The sequence below is a fragment of the Macrobrachium nipponense genome, chromosome 12, assembly GCF_015104395.2.
Source record: "Macrobrachium nipponense isolate FS-2020 chromosome 12, ASM1510439v2, whole genome shotgun sequence".
NCBI lineage: Eukaryota > Metazoa > Arthropoda > Malacostraca > Decapoda > Palaemonidae > Macrobrachium > Macrobrachium nipponense.
This window is the reverse complement of record NC_087205.1, coordinates 45,236,006-45,260,781: the sequence shown is the minus strand read 5'-3', so window position 1 is coordinate 45,260,781 and position 24,776 is coordinate 45,236,006. Positions and strand designations below refer to the sequence as shown.

The 24,776-nt window shown below is 36.7% G+C and overlaps 1 protein-coding gene across 8 annotated transcripts in view; it reads left to right on the top strand.

Moving 5' to 3' along the window:
* Positions 1 to 24,776, top strand: part of LOC135224510 (myb-like protein P) — an 871,197-nt gene that overhangs the window by 169,452 nt on the left and 676,969 nt on the right. For 7 of the 8 annotated variants that reach the window (XM_064263551.1, XM_064263553.1, XM_064263549.1 and 4 more), the window contains exon 8: positions 15,926 to 16,093. The exons of the other annotated variant lie outside the window; for it this stretch is intronic. In XM_064263551.1, the coding sequence (XP_064119621.1) occupies positions 15,926 to 16,093 (168 nt within the window). The remainder of the gene's footprint in view (positions 1 to 15,925; positions 16,094 to 24,776) is intronic. 8 annotated transcript variants of the gene reach the window in all.

The window sequence follows — 24,776 nt, the reverse complement described above, 5'->3', positions numbered from 1 at the left end:
TCAAGGGTTCAGGTGAAATTTAGAGTAAATACTAAGAAAAACTCGATTTTCAAGTGGTAACGTATTTGGAAGGTCAGTGTGCATTTATGATGATTGGAAGGGCAGTGTTCATTATGACAACATGATAATAGAGGTTTTTATAGTTAATTTATGCTACAAAATTTGTAGAACTTTCATTAATGTTAATAAATAAAATGTCAAAAGCCAATACCCAGGACGTAAGCTATTGATAATTGTTATATAAGAACTTATGTCATTACACTTGAGCATCCAAAATATGGTATGAATACAGTGGTACCTCGTTTGTCGAACGTTTTGTTTTTCAAACAATTTTTGGGAAACTTTTGTATCGTTTGTCGAACAAATGCTCATACTTCGACCTGACTAATGATCTAGTTTATACTTGTATTCGATGGCCTGCTGGGTCTTAAATGTTAAACTGTATTAAATTTATTTTTTTATATAACATTTAGCATAAAAGATGCATAAAATTGTACGTAACCGCAGTGACGTCATGCTCAGCTGACTAGAGACTGAACAAGGGAACGTTGATATGTTGAGGAGGGAAGGTGAAGAGAGTTAGAATATTACTGTGTGTATGTAAACGCAATAACAATTCACATAAAAAGGCAATTTCCCGAAAAATTTAATGTAATAAAATATGAAAACCATCAAATACTATACAGAAAACAAAGTTTGAGGCAGTGTTCGGTGCACCGAGTGAGACAGTCTAGTTGAATAACATTATGAAACAGTAAATGAAAGAACAAAGCTTTTCACAATGAAATTTAGCACAAATGATTTACAGAATTATTCGTCATTGTGATGATGCACAGCTAAACTGAGGTAGAGTGATGGAGCGTAAAATCTTTACTATAATATGTAAGTAAAAGCAGTGCCAATTCCATAAAAATAAAATTTTATTTTACAATAAATTTAACATTGATAAAATATGAAAACAATCAAATGCAATACAGAAAAAAAGTCTTAATTGAGCCAGTGTTCGGTGTGCCAAGTGAGACGGTCTAGTTGAACGATATTAACAAAACAGTAAATGAAAGAACAAAGCTTTTCACATTAAAATTTAGCACAAATAATTAACTAAATCATTTGTCATTGTGGTGATACACAGCTAACTTGAGGTAGAGGGAGAGAGCATTTATATTTTTGAGGAATAACGAATGAATGATTTTGAGTTCTCATGCATCGTGGTATTGTTGAGGAGAGAATAGACAGTAAAATCTTTACCATAACATATATGTAAAAGCAGTATCAGTGCTCAGTGTGCTGAATGAGACAAAAGAGAGTGCTTCCCACTGACTTATCAACTGATCTAGGCTGATTATTCGCGCTTTCTTTCACTTACACTCGATCTGCTCAGATCACTTTTATTTTTGTTATGTTAAAATACCAATCTAGTGATAATTGCTTTTTAAAATTTTTTTACCACTGTAAAAGTAACTCTGCTCTGTAATAAACAAACAGGTGCCACTTTCAGCTTCTGCATGCTTTCGATTGTTTATTTAAATGGCTTCCTTGTGAAAAGTTATTGTATCTGTTTCCTTTTCTTGCATTCTTGACTTATTACTAATTTGTTTGAAAAATCCTCATGTTTGTTTTAAAAGTCTGCTGTTTGCTGACAGTAAGTTGATGTATTGTGGCATAATCAATCTATTTCGTGCACTTAACCCTCTTACTATGAAGGCGTATAATAAAAATTGTCTCCCATATGCCGAGGCTGTCTCGGAGTGAGCGCCGAAGCGGAAAAAAATATTTTTCAATAAATCACAGTTCGCTTAGTTTTCAAGATTAAGAGTTCATTTTTGGCTCCTTTTTTTGTCATTGCCTAAAGTTTAGTATGCAACCATCAGAAATGAAAAAAATATCATTATCATATATAAATAATGCGATACATGATAGCGCGAAAACAAAATTTCATATATAATTGTATTCAAATTGTGCTATGAGCAAAACGGTTAAAGCTAGCGAGTTAAATTTTTTTCTTTGTATTGTACACTAACTTGCAATCATTTTGGTATATAACACATTGTAAAACGATCAAAGCAACATAGAGAAAATATTATCACAAAATGATGCATGAATTTGTAACGCACGGACGTAAAAAAAATGTTTTTTTTTCAAAAATTCACCATAAATCTAAATATTATTCTAGAGACTTCCAATTTGCTTCAAAATGAAGATAAATGATTGAATATTACTATTCTGTAAGAGTTTTAGCTTACAATTGCAGTTTTTGACCATTTCGGACGAGTTAAAGTTAATCGAATGTCGAATTTTTAAAATATTTTTTATATGCAAATATTTCGAAAATGAGAAAAGCTACAACCTTCAATTATTTTTTGTTGTATTTTACACAAAATTGCGCACATTTTCATATATAAAACTCTATGAAACTCCTAATATGAAACGGAGCAAATATAACGAGAATGCGACGTACGCATTTCGGAGATTTGCGGCGGTGAATCCGCGCACGTAGGGAAATAGTTTTTTTTTTTTTTAATTCACCATAAATCTAAATATTGTGCTAGAGACTTCGAAATTGTTTCAAAATGAAGATAAATGACTGAATATTAATAGACTGTAAGAGTTTTAGCTTAAAATTGCGTTTTTTGACTATTTCGGTAGAATCAAAGTTGACCAAATGTGGTTTTTTTTTCTATTTATCGTGATTAATATGCAAATATTTCGAAAATGAGAAAAGCTACAACCTTCAATAATTTTTTTTTGTATTCTACATGAAATTGCGCACATTTTCATATATAAAAATTTATATACCGGCTAATTTAAAATGGTGCAAACATTACGACAATCGCACAAAAAAATTTCTGATTTTTTTCGGAAGAGGTACCGCGCGGACATAAGGACTTTTTTTTTTTTTTTTTTTTTCACCATAAATCGAAATATTGTGCTAGAGACTTCTAATTTGTTGCAAAATGAAGGGAAATTATTAAATATTACTAGAATATAAGAGTTTTAGCTTACAATTGTGTTTTCGACCATTTCAGTAGAGTCAAAGTTGACCGAAGATTGAAAATTTGGCACTTATCGTTATTTATATGAAAATATTTCAAAACTGATTAAAGCTACAACCATGGTTGTTTTTAGTTGTATTGTGCATGAAATTGCACACATTTCCATATAAAAAACTTTATGTAACGGCAAATTTAAAAAGGTGCAAACATTACGACAATCGCACGAAAAAATTTATCAGAAGAGTTACCGCGCGGACTTAAGGAAAAAGTTTTTTCATAAATTCACCATAAATCGAAATATTGTGCTAGAAACGTCCAATTTGTTGCAAAATGAAGGTAGATGATTGAATATTACTAGAATATAAGAGTTTTAGCTTACAATTGCGTTTTTTTACCATTTCGGTAGAGTTAAAGTTGACCAAAGGTTGAAATTTTGGCACTTATCGTTATTTATATGAAAATATTTCAAAACTGATAAAAGCTACAATCATGTGTATTTTTGTTGTTGTATTCTACATAAAATTGCGCACAGTTTCATATATAATACTCCATGTAACGGCTAATTTAAAGTGGTGCAAAAATTATGTCAAAGTGACGACATAATTTCTGAGCTGTATCACTGATACTTTTTAGTGCGATAAGAAAGAAATTCACGTTTGCGCGCCTGCGTAACGATTGTAAACAAAACAACGCCTTGATCAGTGAGCTCCCAGCATCCCCCAAGGCACGTGATTCAAAAGTTTTCGGCTGGTAGGCCTATAAGTATTTTTCCGCGAATTTTTAAAAAACTTTTATGTCGACGTTTAATACGTCTAATCGGCACCCGGGAGACAATTTATCTCGACGTTTAATACGTCCAATCGGCGTAAGAGGGTTAAGATCCAAGTATAAACACAGTGATTACTCTCTTCTCTCTCTCTCTCTCTCTCTCTCTCTCTCTCTCTCTCTCTCTGACACAATTGGACACACACACACACACACACACAGTATCAATTCCTTTGATTATCTTTGTACCTAATATGTGAATAAAATTTATTTTATCAACCTTTGCTGCATATTGCAACCAATTCGGTTTGCTCAAAGGGTTCCCATCTCTCCTCTCTCCATCCCCCAGCCAGCCAGCGCCATTTTTACCAAAATAAAATTGAAAAAATTTTACTTCATATAACGTACTGTTTCATTACTTTACACTCTTAACTTTTGAACATATTAATAATAGAAAAAAAGTGAAAAGGATGACTTTTTGGGTTGGCTGGAACAAATTATCCTGATTCCCTTTATTTCTTATGGGGATTATTGTTTCATATTTCAAGCAAATTGTACTTTGAACAGCCTTTGGAAATGAATTAAGTCTGAAGTACAAGGTACTACTGTACATCCAAAATGCATAAAAATAATGGTAATTAGGTAAGTCGATAATGCTTCCTTCAGACTACCTAGGGATCTTACACTGCCCTGGCTCATATGTGAAAATACTGTAGAGCCCTGGATCTTGACGCTAATCCGTTCCAGAAGGAGCGTCGAAATTCAATTATTTCGAGATCTGAATCAAGTTTTCTTATAAGAAATAACTGAAAATGGATTGATCCGTTCCTGACCACCAGTTATTACCCTAACCTTGCCTTTTTATACAATACATTACATTTAAATTACAACTAAATATGCTTAGATAAGTTAAGAGATAAGTAAATATCATATTAAACGTATACTATTTATAATTTTAAATGTATAATATACAGCATAAAAGAAAACTGACCTACGTTTGTTGACCGAGCGCCATAGGCTACATAGGTAACTAGTAGTAGAATGTATTGTAGTGGGTGGGCATAAAATATGTTGCTAATATAATAAAACATTGAAAAGCAAGTCTTATTACAGTAAATTAACCCTTAAACGCCAACTGGACATATTTTACGTTGACATTTTTTGTCTCTCGGGTGCCAACTGGACCTATTTTACGTCGACATACAAAAGTTTTTTTTTAAAATTCGCAGAAAAATACTTATAGGCCTACCAGCCTAAAACTTTTGAATCACGCGCCTTAGGGGATGCTGGGAGTTCACGGATCGAGGTGTTGTTTTGTTTAGAAGCATGACCCAAGAGCGCATGCGCGAAATGCTTTCTTCTCGCTCCAGTCAGCATCAGCGGCGCATCATCGGAGAGCGATCTTTTGTCGCAATTGAGTTTTTCTGAACTTGTGCGAGACTTTGAACATTTGTGTTGCTACAGGACGTTCGTAGAGATGACTCAATGACGTGTGGACCGCAAAAGGCGCGTTTTACCCGTCGGAAGGGATCGTGTAAGACGTATTTTGGACTTAGATGCTGGCGAAGGACCAAGCACCCAGCATGACCCCGCGCCTCAACGCCGTTCTGTGCGTCCACGTGTGGATGAAAGTGGTTTAGGATCACAACGTGTCTTTCGTGTGGCTTTGGTAACCCCTAGGAAGCATCAGGGCGTCCTTAGGGGCATTCGTAGGAATTTGTGAGGCCTCCAACCAAGGGACATAGACGAGTATCTTTCAGAGCTTGATCGGGAATATGTCGCAAGTCCTCATTTTGATGGCGGATGGTCATTGAGTGATGAGGACATCAGTCCCGATGTCAGTGAGGACGAATATATGCCCCCAATGTCCGTTCGAGGCTCACATCTCGAAAGTGAGCTCGAATTCAGTGGTTTCAGTGCCTATGAGGGGGAATTTGAGGAGGGGGAGGATGGGATATGGGGTCTAGTTTTATCGCAGATGATGATACTGAAAGCGAAGGCCTAAGTGAGGGTGATGTGAGGGTGATGGGCCAATGGGGGGGGGGGGGGGGTAGTGTGCGAAATCATGCCGCACGCGCACAGACACGTAGGAGGTCGGCTCGTCGCGCCAGCCAAGGTGAAGGTCGGTCGTCCGAGAGCGACGAGGGGTGGACGGAGGACCCCACCCCTCCTGACATGCACCCCTTCACGGCAACCCCTGGGCTCACCGTACCAGTACCCCTGACTGCTTTGTGGTTCATCCAGCTGTTCCTTATGCGGGAATTGCTGGAGTACCTGGTAGAAGAGACGGTGGACTACGCTCGGTAGTGCTGGTATGAATTACGGACGACCTTGTCTTGTTACTGGCGGGGTTGCAACCTCATTGACATGGCGCATTTTTTGGGGCTCCACATTTATTTTGGTATGACACCTGCTGCCGACATCAGGCAATATTGGAGGCGGAAATATTTTTTATGTGCGCCCAATGTGCCTGGCGTTATGTCCCGTGATAATTTCCTGGCGTTGGACAGGTATTTCAACGCCTTCAACCGAAGGGCCATACCCCGGAATAACAGTGATCGCCTCATCCTAATCCGCCCAGTGTTGGAATACATTCGTTTTCGGTGTAGAAATCTCGTGGTTCCTGGAAAGAACCTTTCTTTGGATGAGGGGATGATGCCTTACAAAGGACATCTTAGTATAAAAGTGCTTAACCCCAAGAAGCCGAAGAAATATTGAGTGAAATTTTTTTTTATTACAGAGTCCAACACTGGATACGTCCATGGACTTTTCAGTGTATTCCGGGGTCTTCTCCACGCTGCGTGACACTGTATTCAGTCTTGTGGGACATTTCCGTAACCAGGGATATCACCTGTTTATGGATAATTATTATAACTCGGTATCCCTGGCCCAGGAACTGTATGAAGCTGGTGTGCAAGTCAGTGGTACCCTTCGGTTGGTGCGTGGGGCCCCGATTTCCCTCGAGGTACGCTAGTCATCCGCAACACCTGGCAAGAGGAGAGACAGAGTGGCGGCGGAAGGGCGCTGTCTTCGTCATCTGTTGGAAGGGTGTCTGACTCGTCCCCATGATTATGATGAGTCATGAACCCATCCAAGAAGAGATCGTACAGCGGAAGAAGACACGTCGACAGGGCCGAGTTGTGTTTGAGGAGTTTCATATCGAGCGGCCTACCGTCATTGGGCACTACAACAGGCACATGGGAGGAGTTGATCTCTTTGATCAGCTCATCCAGTATTATCCCTTCGCCAGGAGAACCAGGAGGTGGACACAGAAGCTCCTCAAATACATCCTTCAGTTGGCCCTCCAAAATGCCTACATACTGTACTGTGGGTACCGCGGTGACAATCTTCTGAGGTTGTCCCACATACAGTTCCTAGAGGTAGCCGGGAATGCCCTCATCAACTTCGATCCCCATGAGTGGCCTTCCATCACTGACCCCCTGCTCCGAGCTGCAGATCTGCCCCTAGCGGAAAGGGCAGATAGGAGGGCCAACTTCGGTCGACCTGCCGCCGCCCCTGCTGCCGCTGCCCCTGCTGACGACTCCCCTCTTGCTGCCGGCCCCGCCATCACTGCTTCTCGTCGGGTAGTGGACCTTGTGTGTCGGCTGCAGCCAGGGGATCACACACTGGAGGCCTTAGAAGGGCGAAGGCAGAAACGGTGCCAGGTGTGCCATATGAATGGCAGAAGGAGAGACACCTGGTTCTTCTGTTGTACCTGCAAAATTGCTCTTTGCAGGATAGGGGACTGTGACCGTAAATACCACACTACGGTCATGTATTGGAGTGTGCCCCATAAACCGACAGCGGAGGGCGCACGGGGCCGCCGGGCCCATCAGCAGTAAGGGCACGCGTCTCCCTCCTCCACCTGTACCTCGTCATGTCGAGAGGAAAAAAATGCAAGACTTTTCAATGGAGGAGGGAGAAAACAAGAATAGAACGAAGAGTCAGGATTACGAGTGAGTATTCTGCATTTATTTTAATTTATTTTTATATTTATAACAAGTTTTTATATATCCGTATCTGTGCATGATAAAATAATAATAAGACATTTCATTGTATGCAAAAAGAAAAGTGTCACCTGCATCCCTTTTATTTATGTATTGGTACCAGAATCGAAAAATGTAATATATATATTTTATATATTTAAAAAAAAATATATATATATATATACAGTGGTCCCCCCGTATTCGCGGGGGATGCGTACCAGACCCCCCCGTGAATAGTTAGAATCCGTGAATGTTTGGAACCCCTATAAAAATGCTAAAAACAGCCTATTTTGTTAGTTACAACTCAAGAAAAACCCTCTAAAAATTTTCCTACATGGTTTTTTTAATAGTTTTATCACAAAAAGTGCATTTTATGATGAAATCCATCAAAAAAACCAGGAATTTGTGGATATTTATCATAGAGAAATACAGCAAATGCGTGAATTTTCCGTGAATAATGCAGGGAAACGTTCCCGAGAGAAATCCGCGAATGTGCGAGTCCGCGAATCTGGAGAACGCGAATACGGAGGGTCCACTGTATATATATATATATATATATATATATATATATGGTATTTTTGGGTAAGCAAATTACATAACAGTCTAGTAATATTCAATCATTTATCTTCACTTTAAAACAAATTGGAAGTCTCTAGAACAATATTTATATTTATGGTGAATTTTTGAAAAAAACCATTTTATTCCCTCCGCGCGCCGATTCTCGGCAGCGAATCTCCGAAATGCGTAGGTCACATTCTCCTAATATTTGTGCCTTTTCATATTAGGCTTTTTATAGAGTTTCATATATGAAAATGTGCACAAAAACATGCAGAATACAACAAAAAATATTTGAAGGTTGTAGCATTTCTCATTTTTTAAATATTTGCATAAAAAGTAAGATAAATAGGAAAATAACTACGATCGGTCAACTTTGACTCAACCGAAATGGTCGAAAAACGCATTTGTAACATAAAAATCTTTCAGTCTAGTAATATTCAATCATTTATCTTCACTTTAAAACAAATTGGAAGTCTCTAGAACAATATTTAGATTTATGGTGAATTTTTGAAAAAAACTATTTTCTTCCCTCCGCGCGCTGATTCTCAGCGGTGAATCTCCGAAATGCGTAGGTCACATTCTCCTAATATTTGTGCCTTTTCATATTAGGCTTTTTATAGAGTTTTATATATGAAAATGTGCGCAAAAACATGTAGAATACAAAAAAAAATATTCGAAGGTTGTAGCATTTCTCATTTTTGAAATATTTGCATAAACAGTAAGATAAATAGGAAAAAAACTATGATTGGTCAAATTTTAATCAACCGAAATGGTCGAAAAACGCATTTGTAACATAAAAATCTTACAGTCTAGTAATATTCAATCATTTATCTTCACTTTAAAACAACTTGGAAGTCTCTAGAACAATATTTAGATTTATGGTGAATTTTTGAAAAAAAACTATTTTCGTCCCTCCGTGTGCCAATTCTCGGCAGCGAATCTCAGAAATGCGTAGGTCACATTCTCCTAATATTTGTGCCTTTTCATATTAGGCTTTTTATAGAGTTTTATATATGAAAATGTGCACAAAAACATGCAGAATACAACAAAAAATATTTAAAGGTTGTAGCATTTCTTATTTTTGAAATATTTGCATAAAAAGTACGATAAATAGGAAAAAAACTACGATCCGTCAACTTTGACAACTGAAATGGTCGAAAAACGCATTTGTAACATAAAAATCTTACAGTCTATTAATATTCAATCATTTATCTTCACTTTAAAACAAATTGGAAGTCTCTAGAACAATATTTAGATTTATGGTGAATTTTTGAAAAAAAACTATTTTCTTCCCTCCGCATGCCGATTCTCGGCAGCGAATCTCCGAAATGCGTAGGTCACATTCTCCTAATATTTGTGCCTTTTCATATTAGGCTTTTTATAGAGTTTTATATATGAAAATGTGCACAAAAAACATGCAGAATACAACAAAAAATATTTGAAGGTTGTAGCATTTCTCATTTTTTAAATATTTGCATAAAAAGTAAGATAAATATGAAAAAGACTACGATCGGTCAACTTTGACTCAACCGAAATGGCCGAAAAACGCATTTGTAACATAAAAAATCTTACAGTCTAGTAATATTCAATCATTTATCTTCCCTTTAAAACAAATTGGAAGTCTCTAGAACAATATTTAGATTTATGGTGAAATTTTGAATAAAACTATTTTCTTCCCTCCGCACGCCGATTCTCGGCAGCAATCTCCGAAATGCGTAGGTCACATTCTACTAATATTTGTGCCTTTTCATATTAGGCTTTTTATAGAGTTTTATATATGAAAATGTGCACAAAAGCATGCAGAATACAACAAAAAATATTCGAAGGTTGTAGCATTTCTCATTTTTGAAATATTTGCATATAAAAAAAAAATTATAAAAAAATTTCAACATTTGGTCAACTTTAACTGTCCAAAATGGTCAAAGACTGCAATTATAAGCTAAAACTCTTACAGTATCGTAATATTCCATCATTTATCTTCATCTTGAAACAAATTCAAAGTCTCTATAACAATATTTCGATTTATGGTGAATTTAAAAAAAATTATTTTTTTACATCCGCGCGTTACGAATTCATGCATCATTTTGTGATAATATTTTCTGTGTTGCTTTTATCCTTTTACAATGTGTTATATACCAAAATGATCACAATTTAGTGTACATTACAACGAAAAAAAAAGTAACTTGTTACCTTCAATCGTTTTGTGCACAGCGCGATTTGAATACAATTATATATGAAATTTTGTTTTTGAGCTATCATATATCGCATTATTTATATATGATAATGATAATTTTTTTCATTTCTGATGGTTGCATACTAAACTTCAGGCAATGACAAAAAAAGGAGCCAAAAATGAACTCTTAATCTTTAAAACTAAGCGTGCTGTGATTTTTTGAAAAAAAAAATTTTTCTGTTTCCGCGCTCACTCCGAAACCCCTCCGGCACACGGGAGACAATTTTTTATTTACCGCTTCGGCGTTTAAGGGTTAATAAATTATTAAAATTAAACCCAATTTATATTTATCAAAAACTTACGAAAAATTGCCTACATTAAGTCGGCAAGCTGTGGCATGAAATGATGTAAACAAACCATAGCGCAGCCCTGGTGGCTTATAGCGGGACTATGATAGTAAACAAACCATATCGTCACTATTAAGCCTAGAAACGTTTACATTCGGTATTAATTTATGGTAAATCTTATACTGAGTCGAATATAATACTGTATACAAAATCACTTTAAAATTACCTTTCAGTTAGTGTTATGATACTAATGGTTTTGTTTTCATAAATATCCTTATAAAAAAAGTGCGTCTTCTACGACGGCAAAGTTTTGTCATAAATCAGGGCTGGTGTCAAGCTTATTGGACTTTGAAAATAATTATGGTACGTGGTACATATATAAGTACGTATATGTAAAAGAATCTTAATTTTTATAATTACTATACCATTACGTACCAGCATCTCAAGTTTAATATCAGGCTAACCTCTTCTTTACGAGGATGCTCTTAAACCAAGCATACAGATTGCGTTCATTACCGTGCACACGTTACATAACTGGTGTCACTACCAAATGTCGTGCGTAAACATTGACATATTTTTACAGTAGACATAAAAGAATCTTCTTAATTTCTATAACTACTTCGTACACCATAGCGGCTTTTCTAATTCAAGCTAAGGCTAACCTCCTCTTTACCATCAAGCTTAACAAAGCTTAAAGATTGCGTTCGCTACCTAACCGCACACGTTACGTATGTAACAGAGGTTTCACTACCAAATCTCTCACGTAAACATTGATGTATTTTTACAGCAGACAAAAGAATCTACGTAATTTCTCTAATTACACTGTACGTATACCATAGCAGCTTCTGAGTTAAGCTACCGAACCGCACATGTTATGATGTAACAATTGTTTCACTTGTTTCACTACCAAATCTCACACGTAAACATTGATGTATTACAGTAGACATAAAAGAATTGTCTTAATTTCTTAATTACTACGCACATATACACATACCATAGTAGCTTCTCTGATTTAAGCTATGGCTAACCTCTTCTTTACTGGCAAGCTTAAAGCTTAAAGATTGCATTTGTTGCTGAACCGCACATGTAACCTACGTACGTAACATTGCCCTTCACTCCAAACCTAATATACTTAAATATGTATTGCATTTGCTACTGAAACGCACGCCTCATGTGTGAGCATTTGAAAAATGTGTGAAGATCACTTCAGATATTATTTAACATTTTGATATCTCTACTAAAAATTAAAACTAAAAAAGGAAAACAAATAACTCTCTACTCATGATGAAAAACATACAAATTTTACTTATTACTGCATCATTTTCATGCCACTGAAACACCATTTTTATTTAACAGGTCATATACACAATTAATAAATACTTGAAAAATGTGTGAAAATTAATTGAAATATAACATTTTGATTTCTACCGAAAAATTAAAACAAAAAAAAAGGAAAACAAACCAACCAGTCTCTACTCAAGAAGAAAAACATACGTACGTATTACTGATCATTATCATACCACTGAAACACCATTTTTCTTTAACAGATCACATACACAATGAATAAATACTTGGAAATTGTGTGAAAATCACTTCAGACATAATTGAAATTTTGATAACTACTGAAAGAAATAAAACTTAAAAAAGGAAAGAAATCAGACTTTACTCATGAAGAAAAAACATTATTCACACTTTACTGATCGTTTGTTATGCCACTGTGGGTATTTATATTCACAAAATTTAACATTCCTTAGTTGGGTTCAAACTTAGCAATCAACTCATTTATTAGTGCTGCTTTTGAGGTAATTTCACTATGAAGATACATATATTCACTATAGCTGTGTACAAAATTGAGGAATTTTCTGCATTTTATTCAAAATTTTAGTGAAAATACATTCTAAAATAGTATTAGAACCCTAAGTATGATAGAATATATGCTAAGCTCCAATTCTTGGGTCAAATCATGCTAAAAAAAACATGAAATTATGCTACCTTTGGTAACACTGGATGACGCTAACTAGCGGCGGCTGGCGGAAACAGTTTTGTTTACAAACATCATATGGTCTGAGGGTCGGAATCCGGTTTTTTGTTTGAACACAGATACAAAGTTTATTGGAAATTTAGTGGCAAAATCCGATTATGTCGAGTTCTAATATGGTCGTGAGCCGGGGCTCTACTGTATACACTAAACAATTGTATGTATATACTACTAATCCAAAGAAATAAGTATTGGTCACGTATTTTTATATAAGTAACTTACCAAGTAATTACATTGCTAAAAGTTACTGGAATCGGCAGCTAGAATTTTGAAATTCGCAGGGCATGCTATTTTCTAGTGGCTAGAAAGAGTAGAACTAGCAAAATAGCTTAGATTTGTTTCTGTCAGCTGACATTTCATGCTTGGTGAAGTACATTCAACGACAGGGGTTCTGTTCCTGTGGGCCTGACGCTAACCGAAAATCATCGCTAACTGAAATTCAATAGTCTATGGGTGCCACAATCCACCTTACAGTGCCCTAGACTTGTTAACGATGCCTTAGACAGTGTTGTGGCCAGATTGCCCTAATATGTAATAACTCTTTAATGAAAATGTGGAATTTCATTTGCTTAATCATTTACTATGGTCTGGTCTGCATGGTAGTTCTACAAATTTTTAATGCCAGATTCGATGAACGTACTGATTAATCTTGGCCTAGTATAAGCGTATTTTCAAAAAAATATCATGGGTTCTATCCCTAAGTGGAAAACAACTGTGGCCTTGTGTCAGAAGCAGCAGTTTGTGTACGTATTGTGTAGGGTGCTGTTCTGGAGGAATTTGCAGCACCTGGAACAGTGTTGACAAAATTCCTCAGCTCTCTTAGATATAGTGAGACTTTTTGCCGTCTACTTTCGAGGTTATCATTCCCTACTTTCCTCGGTGTTGTGTCATGTGCTATTAAATCTGGCTGATGATCAGCAACGTAAGGTGTTGAGATTAGTTGAGAGTGAAGCCCCTTCAACCTGATATCAATCAGTCTCTGGAATTTAGATGCAGGTGTAAATTTTATCTGCCGATTCTTATGTGCTTCTGGAATGGGTTCCATTGTATTATTAACTATGAAACCAACTTTTGTTTAGCACTGTTGGCTAGTTAACAGAATAAATTGGTTGCAGCACACTCCTTAAGGCTGTTGTAAAGGGAATGCTATTTTATCTTTTTGCCTTTAGAGTTAAGAATGATGTTAAGGCTAAGTTTTTCATAGAACTGTAAGAATTCCAATATAACCTCTTTGGTGGGGAAGAGGAAACTGTTCTCTGTCATGTGGGGAAAGTAAAACTAACTTAGATAAGTTAAACCTGGAAGAGGCAGTTATCCTTTTGTTTTGTAATTTAGAAAACCTAGCTGTCTTTGTCAATGGTTAAGCTTGGCGGAGGCAAAGTTTTTTTTCATTTTGTGGATTTAGAAAACCTAGAATGACTTCATCAAAGGTTAAGCCTGGAAGAGGCAAAATTAACCTTTTTGTTTTGTGTTTTTAGAAACCTAGAAAGTCTTTCTCAAAAGATAGGAGGTTCTTTGTGACGTATTTGATTAGGCTAGTTGATGACAACCAGCTCCATACCTTTTACCTTTATTGAAGGTGAACATTCATAATTTTGAGAGCTGTTGCAACTTCATTAAGTGTTTCGATAGTATGTCACTTGAGGATGGGTTTAATGCGGCACAGTAGAAGTGCAATTTATCTTTGCCCACTCACTGCCTTGGGTATGCTTAGTCTTATTTGAAAATAGTCAAGCCCTAGGTTTGCTTCTAGTAGTGGGTAGTCTTTTTCCAGAACCGAAGAAAGAGCATTCCTTTTGCCTCTTTTGTTTTAAATCTCAGTTTTTAATATGTTGGGCTGCATGAAGGTACATATATCGTATAGGAGCATACCTTTATATGATAAAGTAATTTATTTTTGTGACTTGTTTTATAAGGCTTTTGGACCCAGGCAGAGGGGTCCCTTATGCCCATTACGTTTCATTCTGGCTGAATTGAAGCGGTTTTCTCTGCTAGGATGGGCTGAGCAGATTTTGTCTAGCTGCACTGCCCACCATTCTCTTCTTAATGTGGGAATTGGCTAACTTTTAACAGTAGGTAAGATTCATCCTAAATAAATATTTTCATAATAAAATGATTTGGATACTTACCTACTATTTAAGTAAACCCCTATCCAGTCTCCCGCAAGGAGAATTCTGACGAGCTAAAATATTCAGAACACACCTGGTGGAGAACAGGTGTACTAGACGTCATCCAGGCAGCCATTTAATCTTTTGAGTACAGACTTCCCTATTGGAGCAGAGATGTAAGCTAACTTTAACAGTAGGTAAGAATCCAAACAACAAATTTTATTATGAAAATTTATATATACAGTGGTCCCCCGTATTCGCGGTGGATGCATACCAGACCCCCCTGTGAATAGTTAGAATCCGGGAATGTTTGGAACCCCTATAAAAATGCTAAAACCAGCCTATTTTGTTAGTTAAAACTCAAGAAAAACCACTAAAAATTTTCATACTTGGTTTTTATAATAGTTTTATCACAAAAAGTGCATTTTATGATGAAATTGATAAAAAAAACCCAGAAATTTGTGGATATTCCTCATAGAAAAATACTGCAAATGTGCGAATTTTCCGTGAATGCGCGAGTCCATGAATCCAGAGAACGCGAATACAGGGGGTCCACTGTACTTACTTTTCAAAAGTTAGGAAATTTATTTATATATCTGCTAGTATTGATGACAGTGTAAAAAGAAAGTTAATGCATGATTCTAATTTTGCTATGACACAGGAACAAAATACAAAACATAGGTGAGCAGAATTAAAGTTTGAGAAATTTTGGGTAGTTTTTAATTTTTTCAAAATACATGGCACCTTTTGACAGAATTGTTATGCAGGGGTTCGGGTTAATTGCCAGGGTACCAGACTTCTACTGTATTAAGTGGTATTTTTCTAAATAATAATAAAAATAATGGTAATGGTAATAACAATAGTAATACTTTGATAATTTTCTTTGGAACTTTTTGCCTATATGTAATTAGTTCATGGATTTTTATGTAGATCTTTTCTCTTAAATTTCCATTGTAGGTGGTCAAGAAGAAGGGGCAACTGACAATAGTGGCAGCATTGGTATGTGTGGTTCATCCAGGCTTAAACAATTTTTTTCAAAAAGAGAAAGTCCTGTTCTTGGTTCAACTGCTGGCTCTCGAAGGTCATCTGTTGATCTTCCACCACACATTAATAATCTGCTTAATGGTAAGGTTAAAATGACTATGCTGGGAGATTTTTATATAGCACATAATTTTTGCCTGTAATATAGTATAGGAGATAATGACTGTAATATTGCCCTTCAGAAGGGCTTGAGTGGTATCGTTTTAATTTTATAAAGGATATGGTTGATCCAAGAATGCTCTTAACAAAGGAATGGCCTGGACTTACAACAATGCTAAAATAAAATTTTACTGGAATTTGGAAAAATATAACATTATTAGTAAACTTAGAAGTTTTAAGCAGTCACTGCGTTATGTATTCCATTTACTCTTAAAAGGTTTTCTACTGCATTTTTTTGCCTATCATACAAGATCCCTGAAATCAGTCTATTACACACACAGCATGCAGTGGTAATGCTTTGTAGAATTTAAATGAATTGCCAAGTAGCTTGAGTAGCTGCATGCATCAGTAAGCCTCAGGCAGCTGTTTTCCACGTATGCATGGGTGGTTGTGTAGGCTGAAACAATAGGCACAAGTTCAGTGGTATGTTGTGAAGATAAAGCCACTTTATTATTCTTCTCCTTTCCCTTTAATCTTTGTTTTGGCTGTCACTCGACTTATAACCTAAGTTGATGCTAAATATATGATGGTGCAAGAATTCAATAAGAATTTTTCCTAAAGGAAAAATGTCTCCAAACCAGGTCATAAGTTCATGTAGCTCTTGAGCAGTAAGTATTGTAAATGCAGTTGCCTTAAATGTTGGAGGTTTCCTGCTCTTTTTCCTGTGTGGTGCCTAATGCAACCTGTAATTATGAATAGCCCTAATTCCTTGCAGTGACACTCTGCTTTACTGATTAATTAAATCACGGAAGAGACGCACCCCAATTGAATATGCCTAAAGGTCTCATTCCTCACTGTCCTTTGTGTACAGACATGCTCTGGGCTGCTCTTCTAGGATTAGCACCTTTTTGCATTCTCTGATGGGAGATTAAATGTCATCCATTCATTTTCATTTCACTTTTTGTATTCTGGTAACATTTAGTGATTGATGAATTAAAGTTTTTTTCACTGGGGAAGGAACAGTGGGATTACTTGCTGCTAAATAGTTAGTGTGAGAGGTTTTCTTTATTTTCAGCAAGTCATTTCCATTGATTCTATGGATCTGGAGATTGTTAGTTCAGCATATTATTTTGGGTTGGGATTTTTGTTGTTGACATAAAATTTGGGCAGTATATTACTTTTCAATAATTATTTGGTATACAGAATTTTCTTGCCAGTTTCATCATTGTTATTATTATCATGTATTATTATTATTATTATTATTATTACTATTATTATTGTTATTATTATGTATTCAGAAGATTAACCCTATTCATATGTAACAATCATATGGGGCCATTGACTTGAAATTCAAGCTTCCAAAGAATATAGTTTTCATTCGAAAGAAGTAACAGAAGTTAATGGGAAATACAGAAAGTGATCAGTAATTAAAAAAACTGATTAAAAATTATTAAATAAAAATGCAAGCATTTTATTAAAATACAAGAAGAGTTGTATTAGAGTAGTAATGCAATGCATTTTCGCTTGAACTTGTGAAGTTCCAATTTACGACATCTTCACAGAAGCTGTTTCACAGTCCAACAGGGAGGCACATTTACTCCATGTTGGTGCTGCTGTTCTGTGAATCTGGTTGCAATCGGCAGATAAAGGCCCAAGGGAGAAGGGAGGCTAGTGGGGTTTGCCCACAGGCTGCCACCCCCCTCAGTCGAGCCTTTTGCAAAATCTTAGGTTTTGACAGACAGCCATTGGAAAGGCATGTTGTTGCATGTGAGTTGTTTGTCATCCAGCACTGATTCTGATTCCGATCGCAGGCACCGTAGGCGCGTCCTCAATTCATCCCAACCACTGAAGAGGCATAAGGCCAACACCTGTTAGTCTTCTTCACTTCTTGTTAAGAGGTACAAGGAAGCTTTCAGCAGTCCACAACCTTCTTGCAATTTTGTGGTGGATCCCTCAGTCTTTGCTTCAGTACAACTTCCTGCTCACCCATGGGATATTCCAGTCTTAATCTGTCCAGATTGTCCGGGTATACAGCGCCCGATTTTGGATGCCAAGCACCTGAAGTGCCACTCCAGTCATAGTCACAGGGCCTAGCACCCGCTCCCAAGAGCCCAGTACCAACTCTAGTCCTTCCATCACCACTGATCTCGGGCCCGGTGTCTACTCTTCTTCGCCCATTTACTGCTCTTGAGTGCCAAGTACCCACCTTCAGTGAAGATGAGCCTTCTCTGGCACCCATCAGGCAAAAGCTTTCTGAGGTTTTGAGCTTCATTAGAAAAGCTCCCAACTCAAAGCCTTCTCAGGACGTATTCCTGTCTCCAATCTTGTCCGAGGTTGAAATAGAGATTAATAAAAATTCTGCCCCTCCTTTACCATATGCAGAAGATTCTGCCCCTCATTCAGCATATGCAGCTGCTCTTCGCTACCTGTTGGTGAGCTTTCCGTCCTTTGCTCTAGCTGCCTCGCTTGCTTCTTCCTTCCTGATGAGGAGCCACCCAGAAGAGAGAGAGCTAGGCTACTTTCGTCCACCCTCCCTCTCGTCTGTTTAAGAGGAGATACCTGTCACATGTCACCGGGGGAGCTATGGAGTCGCACAGTTGCAGAGGTGGGTGTTGTATTCGTCTGTAGACTCACTTCACCTTTTTCATCAGTTGGTCATGGAACAGATCGCTTTGGATCTTCAGAAAAATCCACTCAAGACCTCTTAGCTCTGTCTTCCAAGCAACCCAAAAGTTTTTTGTCCGGGATCACAGAGTCACCTTTCCCATTTCCTTGACACCCTACTCAGCAGGCTCAGTGTTTGCTCCTTTTGAAGGAAATACCCTCTCTCCTCCTGAAGAGAGCCATAGGAGACAAGGAGATCAACACAGAGGTCTTCTGCAACTGTCCCATTGTAGTTTTCAAGGCGTTGGGAGGCTGGAGACCAGTCCTAGACATAGATGCCCTCAATTACTTTGTAAGGATGACGAAGTTCAAGATGGAAATGAAGCAGTCAGTCTCGTCATCCAATCATCCGGGCGATTGGATGATAACACTGGACATGCAAAATGCTTACTTCAATATCTCCATCCATCCAGACTTCAGGAAGTACCTCAGGTTTGTCTTCTAGGCCCAAAGTCTTCCAGTTTTGGTCTTTCTGCTTTGGCCTCTCCACAGAGCCTCAAGTGTTTAACACCCATAAAGTGTTTGTAACTCTATTTTAACAGTCCATCGCCAAACTTGATGGTTCAAACACAAATACTCCTCAAATTATCATCCTAGAGCACCTTAATATAATTTCAAAGTCATGTTGCAAAATTAAGTAGGCAGTCCCCAGCTCCGCGCCTATGGCTTGATGATAGCAAAAATCACGAATAAACAAAAGTCAGCAATTTTTGGCACTGTTTACCAGAAATCTGTGCATTTCGGCACCAAAAATTGCTGATTTTCGCACATAGACAAGCCCTATTAAACCAGGTCACCAATAACCAGGGACTGCCTATACCACCCTACAACTGTTACTCTTAAGTATCTCCTATTGTTCAGACATGCATGTTTTCTTTGCCCTCCAGCATTGTTCTGCACATACTACTTGTAATACACTGGCCACACATTTTACGTATACATAGTATTGATGGTGTCTTGTGTTGTAAGATGATTTTGAAATTTTATTTATGGTACAGGTACATATTTTAGGATAAAACTATTGTATAAAGTATATCTACAATATATGGGTAGTTTAGCCCTCTTACGCCGAAGGAGTATAATAAAAATCGTCTCCCATATGCTGAGGCGGCCTCGGAGTGAGCGCCGAAGCGCAAAAAATATTTTTTTCAAAAAATCACGGCACGCTTAGTTTTCAAGATTAAGAGTTCATTTTTGGCTCCTTTTTTTGTCATTGCCTGAAGTTTAGTATGCAACCATCAGAAATGAAAAAAATATCATTATCATATATAAATAATGCGATATATGATAGCGCAAAAACAAAATTTCATATATAATTTATTCAAATCGCACTGTTAGCAAAACCGTTAAAGCTAACAAGTAAATTTTTTTCGTTGTATTGTACACTAAATTGCAATCATTTTGGTATATAACACATTGTAAAACGATCAAAGCAACACAGAGAAAATATTATCACAAAATGATGCATGAATTCGTAACGCATGGACGTAAAAAAATGTTTTTTTCAAAAATTCACCATAAATCTAAATATTGTTCTAGAGACTTCCAATTTGTTTCAAAATGAAGATAAATGATTGAATATTACTATACTGTAAGAGTTTTAGCTTACAATTACAGTTTTTGACCATTTCTGATGAGTTAAAGTTGACCGAATGTAGAATTTTATATATTTTTTTATATGCAAATATTTCAAAAATGAGAGAAGCTACAACCTTCAATAATTTTTTGTTGTATTCTACATGAAATTGCGCACATTTTCATATATAAAACTCTATGAAACACCTAATATGAAACGGAGCAAATATAACGATAATGCTACGTATGCATTTCGGAGATTTACGGCAGACAATCCGCACGCAGAGGGAAGGAAAGTTTTTTTAAAAATTCACCATAAATCTAAATATTGTGCTAGAGACTTCGAATTTATTTCAAAATGAAGATAAATGACTGAATATTACTAGACTGTGAGAGTTTTAGCTTACAATTGCGTTTTTCGACTATTTCGGTAGAGTCAAAGTTGACCGAACGTGGTTTTATCCTGGTGTAGGCTACCTTCCGAAGCTGCATATGGCCCGGTCGGGTAGCCTAGTGCAAGCCAAATAACCTAATCTTAAAACTAGCTAGAATAGCACAGCGTGCAAACTTGTGAATTAACAATCAATATGTAAGATGTCTGAAGTTAAAAGCAGACCGCAATTAGTATGAGGAACTAATTGCCAGTCGCGACATCAAAATGGCTGACGGGGAGCGGCGTCCTCCGAACTTCCCGATACTTAAATTACTCAAGTAATTAAACGTATACAGACTATCGCTACCTCCAGATCAAGAACTGATAATTGCAATACACAACTTGGCAGTAGAGGCTTCTAACAGGTCAGACATCTTGGAAATATCACAATTCACAGAACACAAAAGGAACGTGTGTGCTTGTTATGATGCTATGAATGGAATGAGCGGGATCGCGTGGGTGGAAGTAGTAGTAGCGGGCAGTAGTGGGATGTAGAACGGCACCTCGTAGTAACAGGGGATTTTGGGAGAGGAGAGATCTAATTGGTACGAGACCTCTGACAGTGGTTTTTCACGCCCCAGTTACTATACCGACACCCTATATGGTTGAGCGAGCTGGGTTCATTCCTAGCATTCCAATGCAACTTTTCCTCTGGTAATATATAGCAGTTATATACCTCAGAAATGATGCTATAAGGAGCATTTCATGGAGCGGCACAGGTCTCTCGCCCAGAAATAGATTTTTCCTCTGTCAAAATCCCTTTATCGTGATTTATATGCAAATATTTCAAAAATGAGAAAAGCTACAACCTTCAATTATTTATTATTGTATTCTACATGAAATTGCACACATTTTCATATATAAAACTTTATGTAACGGCTAATTTAAAATGGTGTAAAACATTACAACAATCGGACGAAAAAATTACTGATTTTTTCGGAAGAGTTACCATGCGGACGTAAGGATTTTTTTTTTTTTTTTTTTTTTTTTTTTTTTTTTTTTTTTTTTTTCACCATAAATCGAAATATTGTGCTGGAGACTTCCAATTTGTTGCAAAATGCGGGTAAATGATTTAATATTACTAGAATATAAGAGTTTTAGCTTACAATTGCGTTTTTTGACCATTTTGGTAGAGTCAAAGTTGACCGAAGGTTGAAATTTTGGCACTTATCGTTATTTATATGAAAATATTTCAAAACTGATAAAAGCTACAACCATGGGTTATTTTTAGTTGTATTGTGCATGAAATTGCGCACATTTCCATATATTAAACTTTATGTAAGGGCAAATTTAAAATGGTGCAAACATTACGACAAGCGCACAAAAAAATTTATCGGAAGAGTTACCGCACTGACGTAAGGAAAAAGTTTTTTTCATAAATTCATCATAAATCAAAATATTGTTCTAGAGACGTCGAATTTGTTGCAAAATGAAGGTAAATGATTGAATATTACTAGAATATAAGAGTTTCAGCTTACAATTGCGTTAGAATATAAGTTTCAGCTTACAATTGTGTTTTTTGACCATTTCGGTCGAGTCAAAGTTGACCAAAGGTTGAAATTTTGGCACTTATCGTTATTTATATGAAAATATTTCAAAACTGATGAAAGCTACAATCATGAGAATTCTTTTGTTGTATTGTACTTGAAATTGCGCACATTTTCATATAATACTCCATGTAATGGCTAATTTAAAAATGGTGCAAAAATTATGTCAAAGTGACGAAATAATTTCTGAGATGTGTCATTGATACTTTTTAGTGCAATAAGAAAGAAATTCGCGCTTGCGCCCCTGCGTAACGATTGTAAAGAAAACAATGCCTTGATCCGTGAGCTCCCAGCATCCCCCAAGGCGCGTGATTCAAAAGTTTTTGGCTGATAGGCCTATAAGTATTTTTCCACGAATTTAAAAAAAAACTTTTATGTTGACGTTTAATACGTCCAATCGGCACCCGGGAGACAATTTATGTTGACGTTTAATACGTCCAATCGGCGTAAGAGGGTTAGAGCAACAGGACTTGACATCCAAAGAGAGTGCTATGTTTTTATGTATTTTTAGTATTTTCGGGATTGCGTACAAAAACACATGATAAAAAAAATTTTTATGCTATAGTAAGTTTACTTTATGTGTTTAGTCCCCACCATCTCCCATAAATTTATTGATTAAATCCTTGTGCTGTCATTCTCGCAGCAAAAAATATTTGTGGGATGACGTAATCTCTTATCTCTTTTGTATATCAGTACTGTACTGTACATATCTTTTTAATGAAAATAATATAAGTTATTGTACCATAAACATAAAAAAAAATATTATAAGAAGTATACAAGTAAACATTGATGATATTTGAAAATTAGTAAATAATTTTTATCATTGGATCTTCTTGATGTTCTGTTTTGTGCAGACAAGAGTAGGGACGCTTCAAGAGAAATGGCTTCCCTTTATGTGATGGGGGTTTTGAAAAAGGGGGAGCTATGGTGTTCCTTTACCACTAGGGAGTCACCACGGTTCAGAAGTCCACTCTTTATTTTCACGTATAGTAAAGGACTTCCTCTTTCCTCCGTCTTTGATTAATGACATAGCGTCGTGGCTTGAGAAGAAGTCCACACAAGATTTGTTGGCCCATTCCACGAGACTGCTGAAAGGAAGTACTACTCCATCTTCCCCTTTGTAGCCCTTTCCCTTTCGTGGCTGTAGACCGAGATCAAATGTCCACTTTGGGTTAGCCATTGAGAAAACCTCAATGAGATTGGTCCCCAAATAGTGAAAGCGATCCCCTTGCACCAGTAGGAGCAAGACTCCAGCAAATTTGGGAGGTATGGAGCAAGAAAGGTGCAGAACCATAGGTAACGGAAGTACAGGCGGCCCTCTGTTAGCGGCAGGGGTTCCGTTCCTGGCCCTCGACGCTAAGTGATTTTCGACGATAAGCGATTTTAAAGCGTACGGCCGCTGCACACTTTCGAAACTCTAGACCAGTCAAATGCGCTGTAATCCCACAATGGCATAATAAGTAAAATTATATTTATGCAGTGTAGTACTATAGAATTTACTGTACAGTAGTATTGTACAGTACATTATCGCATTATAAATACTGTAAAGTGAAAAAAAGCCTAGCTTTAATCCTTTGGGTGTCTAGAGTATGTAAAGATTATAATTAGGTTTATACAGTGTACAGGTAGCTATAGTGTTCAAGTTATGATAATTCGTCTTACGATAGTCCGATTTTATGGGAGACCAAATTACAATAGCCTAACTTTATCCATTTTCTAGTTACTTAAGTTCAAAAACAGCAAAAGAGAATGATGAAAGTATGGTTTTAATGTTATACTCAATGCGTGAACGTGTATAACCATGAACGACCGAACGAGAAACTTTTTCTCTCTCTCTCTCTCTCTCTCTCTCTCTCTCTCTCTCTCTCTCTCTCTCTCTCTCTCTCTCTTAAGTACAAGCGAATTGGATAACATCCGTTTGGCTTGTATTTCAATCATCGTACTACAGAACACTGCTACCGTATTTGTTATAAATGACATTAAGTATACAAAGAACTGAGATATCTTAATGTAATAACTTTATTCCCTATAGATCAAAGATCAATCGGGAAATATACTGTTAAATATAAACCTAGTTATAACTGAAGCTGAGAAAACTGTTCTAGCTCAACATCAAACACAACCGTAGATGAAATTGAGATAAAATAACGTGAAGTTTGTATTATGATGATTTTATATAAAGGAGAATTGTGAACGGAATAATGTAATTTTTTACGCAATAAGCCGCCAACGTAATATATTAAAGAAAAAAAAAAGTAGTTCACATTCACAACGAGACACATTCAATTCATATTTCCGCCTAAAAACACGTTTGTTCCGATACGTAATACAAACCATCGGTCCTTTAACAATAGGAAGTAGCTAGCGGCAGCTGGAACGGTCGTAAGCTTCGAACAAGGGGAGAACGGTAGTTAACTGCTTGTCCGACAGTCGCGCGCCGCGCGACTGG